Source organism: Olea europaea, chromosome 13, assembly GCF_002742605.1.
Source record: "Olea europaea var. sylvestris chromosome 13, O_europaea_v1, whole genome shotgun sequence".
In the NCBI taxonomy this organism is placed as follows: Eukaryota; Viridiplantae; Streptophyta; class Magnoliopsida; order Lamiales; family Oleaceae; genus Olea; species Olea europaea.
In genome coordinates this window covers 2,298,599-2,302,409 of record NC_036249.1, presented here as the reverse complement: position 1 = coordinate 2,302,409, position 3,811 = coordinate 2,298,599, and the positions used below count along the sequence as shown (strand labels likewise).

The window sequence follows — 3,811 nt, the reverse complement described above, 5'->3', positions numbered from 1 at the left end:
AAGACCCCGGTACTGGTGGCACAGCTCCCTCCACAACCCACTCGTTAAACTTTGTGTCATTGTATGGTAATGCCCTAAAATCAACTAAAGTGGTCAAGATAAATGTGGAATAACACTACAAAAAGCACATGTACTTTCCAAGGTTTGCTCCAAGTAACTAGATTCCACGAAAATAAGAAGCTAGCATATTCAGAAAGCCTTTGACTTGCGAAACTTATCCACAACTGACGCAAAACTAAGGTTACGTAAGCACAAGAGATTGCTCTGATGATCAGGTATTCTGGAGAGGTCTTTCAAAGCATTTTGACAATCTCTGTCATCTGGCTCCTTCCCAAATGGATTGAGACCGAGGAACTGCTATCGTGCTACTGTCTTTTCACCGGATTGTTACTGGTTGATCGAGGAAGGCTGCCTTCTAGTCTAGGAAGGTGATGGCACAAGTGGAGTGAAAAGCTTTGAGTGGCCTGTTCCTCCACTGTCATTCTTGGAATTTCCTCGATCTTCTCTTCGACAGGTGGCTCCGCAGCTCCAGTGACTCCTTCCGAAACTGGTTCTTATGTAGCCCTTCCTTTCTTTTCTATCTAATATAATATCTCTTTCAACAAGACTGAACTACGTGAGAGCTAAAAGCTTGTCGAACTAAGTCTGTCTTTCTCGTAATTAGGGCTTAAGCTTGCTCTCACTTATTCTTGGCTTGGATCTAGATAATGGATGTGGCAACAAGTCAAAGAGCTGAGTCGTCAAAAACACTGCAGCTATAATACATATACTTTATACGTCTTTCTTTGATCCTTGCTCTGATCGACTTGCCTGTAAGCTACGTTGGCCTGTTCCTCGAGTGTGGGTATTCAGTATTTGGATCTGTCGATGGAGTCAATGACCCGAAACTAGTTAAATTATATCATATGAACAAATTATTGACAATATTATCGAAAACATCTGATGATTTATGCAAGCAAATATGTTAAGTCAACTATTTATGGAAATTGTGGGTATTTGAAGTATTTAATGAAAAAAATGAATGATGGTGCTTACCCAAATTGCATCAGAGCGAGCATAATATGGCAAATTAGATAGCGTAGTTTTGTCAATATCAAAGATCCAAATATCCTTCCCATCACCAACAAGTGTGAGGCTCTTGGCATATTCAATCGTGTTGTTTGCCACAATTTTGAAATCTTTACGATATTGTTTGCCTAGCATGTAATGGCCAACATATTGTTCACACTCCTCAGGCACCAGTTTCCAATTGCGAACGTTGTTTGTTTCCACAGCTAGATGCCAGCTGAGGCAGTCAACATCCTTAAGCCGATAGCCTACCGCACTTTACCACGGCCGGAGGAGATGGATTTGTTGGGTCACTTGCTCTATATAGCCATCTACACGACTAATCGCAAAAACAGTTGCAAAAAACAGAAGTAATGCAGCCAACCTCATCTTTGAAGGTTGTAGGAAGTCTTGACATGAAATCTAATGAAATTTGGTTGTTTATATAAAGATTAGCCACCAAAATGAACCTTTGTTGTGCAGAAAATTACAGATGGTATCCTTGGAGTGTCACCAAAAATTTTATTTATATATTATGTGTGTCTTTCACCCTAATTAACTTATAGATATCAAGATGTGTCTACTGTCTAGCAAGTAAAATACTCAGTCCAGAAATAAAATATATTATCGAATATCAATGAACCATCTTTTCGTTGTTGAGTCCTAGACTATTTGGGCATATTTATTAAATATAAAAAATATAAAAAAACACTACAAGATTGCTTTTCAAGCTGTGTGTCAAAAGGCATTGTTACATAAAAGACTTCATCCAAGCAAAAGTCGTGTAGTGAGTTTAACCGTCTTTATGGTCGGCCATGCTAGGTTCGACTATAGGCATAGATGGATCCACATGGGGTCACGTGGGGTCAAATGTGGGGTCAATTGACCCCACAATTTTTTATTTTTTTATTTTTAAATCTGTAAATTATTCAAACTTGTTGCTAATTTTTTTTTAATATGTAATTTAACCACAACTTTGCCCATTGACAAGCCCAATTGCCCATTACCAAAACTTTGCTTTTCATCATGTTATGCATTGAAAAACTCGGCCGACCTACTGGGGCCCATGGCCCACTTCTGTCGAACCACATGGCATCTTAACCGAGGCCCCCATCCCAACAAGAGCACCAGCATCTTATAACAACATCAGACGTGGTCTAAGTGCTGTCATCGAAGCTAATACACCAAGGAGATCTCGTAGCCGAGGCTCTTCTCTCCGAGGTCCCGAGGCTCTAAGCAGCACTGCTCCCCAGAGATCCGATTTTACACAAAGATCTTTCCTGAGTGATTGATGGGACACCCATCATAGAGTACAAGTGCTTTGTCTTGTCAAAGTAGTGGCAGAGCCGCCAATTAATTAATGTGTAGCAAGCTAGGAAGTCAAATGTAACACCTATAGTTGGACATGTAAACTTAAGAGATGAGGCCACGTGTACTCCCAACCAAGGGTCACGATCTAAGTTGTAATACTATAAATACTCCCCATATATCTCACAAGAGTAATGCAAAATTCAACACAAAAACAAATACAACATTCTTTACATTTTACTCTTTTGCAACATACACGAATTCATACATGCATTCTACAAACTTTGATTGATAATTATTGTACAATTGTTATGCAAACATCACGCCGGATTCTGAACGGTCTCATCCCGAGCCTTTGAGTCGCTCCCACGTCCCATTTTTGCTATTGTTTTTAGATCGTCCACGTGTCTTAGCGTGTTGGACCAGGCATACGTGTGTACTAGTGGGTCTGGTATCTGTTGATAACATATTTTGGGGTCAACAGATTGACGCCGTCTATGGAAAATCATACTATAATCACGAGCTACCATGTGGAGGAAGTTTATCAAAAAGAATATTTGGGTAACCCCCTTGAAAAAGGATTTGTTTTTGCAAAATAACAAGTGGAAGCCCTATAACTTAGCAACAATCTGAGATCGGAACAGAAGAGAATGAGTTCAGACGAGGATGTACCCCCTAGGAGGGTAAGAGAAAATGTGGAAATGCCCCCACCGATAGCTGCCCTACAGCTCGACATCGGCCTTACCACCACCACAAAAGAGGTGGCACGAGGATGACCGCTCAATTGTCAAGGGAAATGGCCACCATGGCCGCAAACATGAGGGACATTGCCAGTCAAAACATGGCCATGAGTTCTTTCATGGCCCAAATGTAGAGCCAATGAGGCTTTCCCATTCCTCCCTATGCACCCCAAGAACATTACGACAAAGATGAGAAAGTTCAAAACCAAAAGGCTGTATCGACAAAATACAGCCGAGGCAGGAGCCCCATGGAGGGGGAAGTAGAAGTTTATGTTTCCTCCAATTATACTGCTGGTCGACCCATCGATGCCCGGCATAACCAGGACAATTTTCCTCCAGCATATAGCCAGAACAAAGACCTAGGAGATCTAACAACATCTTTGATAGAATTAGCTCCGTAGAACCGAAACACAGGCAACAACAGTAACAACGCAAGCCTCGGAATAGACTACAGCTCCAGCCTCCAATGTCTCATCAGTCGTAAGAAAGGCATGAGAATGCCTCCCTGTTCTGCTCTGCCTAAAAATAGGCGCCAAAGGAGGGAAGAGGAGGCTAGGACCCAAGCTGGACCCTCTCATCAAATACCCAGGTATGAAGCCGAGGAAAATAATGACTCAGATGAGCAGCAGAGGCCTTGTGACTTGGACGACGACGATGAAAATCTGCCATTCTCAAGAGAACTAAGAAATACCCATGTTTCGAGCCACCAAAGTATG

The 3,811-nt window shown here is 41.7% G+C and overlaps 1 protein-coding gene across 1 annotated transcript; it reads right to left on the bottom strand.

The window, feature by feature from the left end:
• Positions 1-660: 660 nt before the first annotated feature.
• LOC111408290 (vegetative storage protein 2-like) lies at positions 661-1,437 on the bottom strand. Its single transcript, XM_023038064.1, has 4 exons — positions 1,331-1,437; positions 1,036-1,285; positions 778-861; positions 661-732 (listed from the first exon to the last, which is right to left on the bottom strand). The coding sequence occupies exons 1-4, from the start codon at positions 1,435-1,437 to the stop codon at positions 661-663; spliced, it is 513 nt and encodes a 170-aa protein (XP_022893832.1).
• Between the last annotated feature and the right edge of the window lie 2,374 nt (positions 1,438-3,811).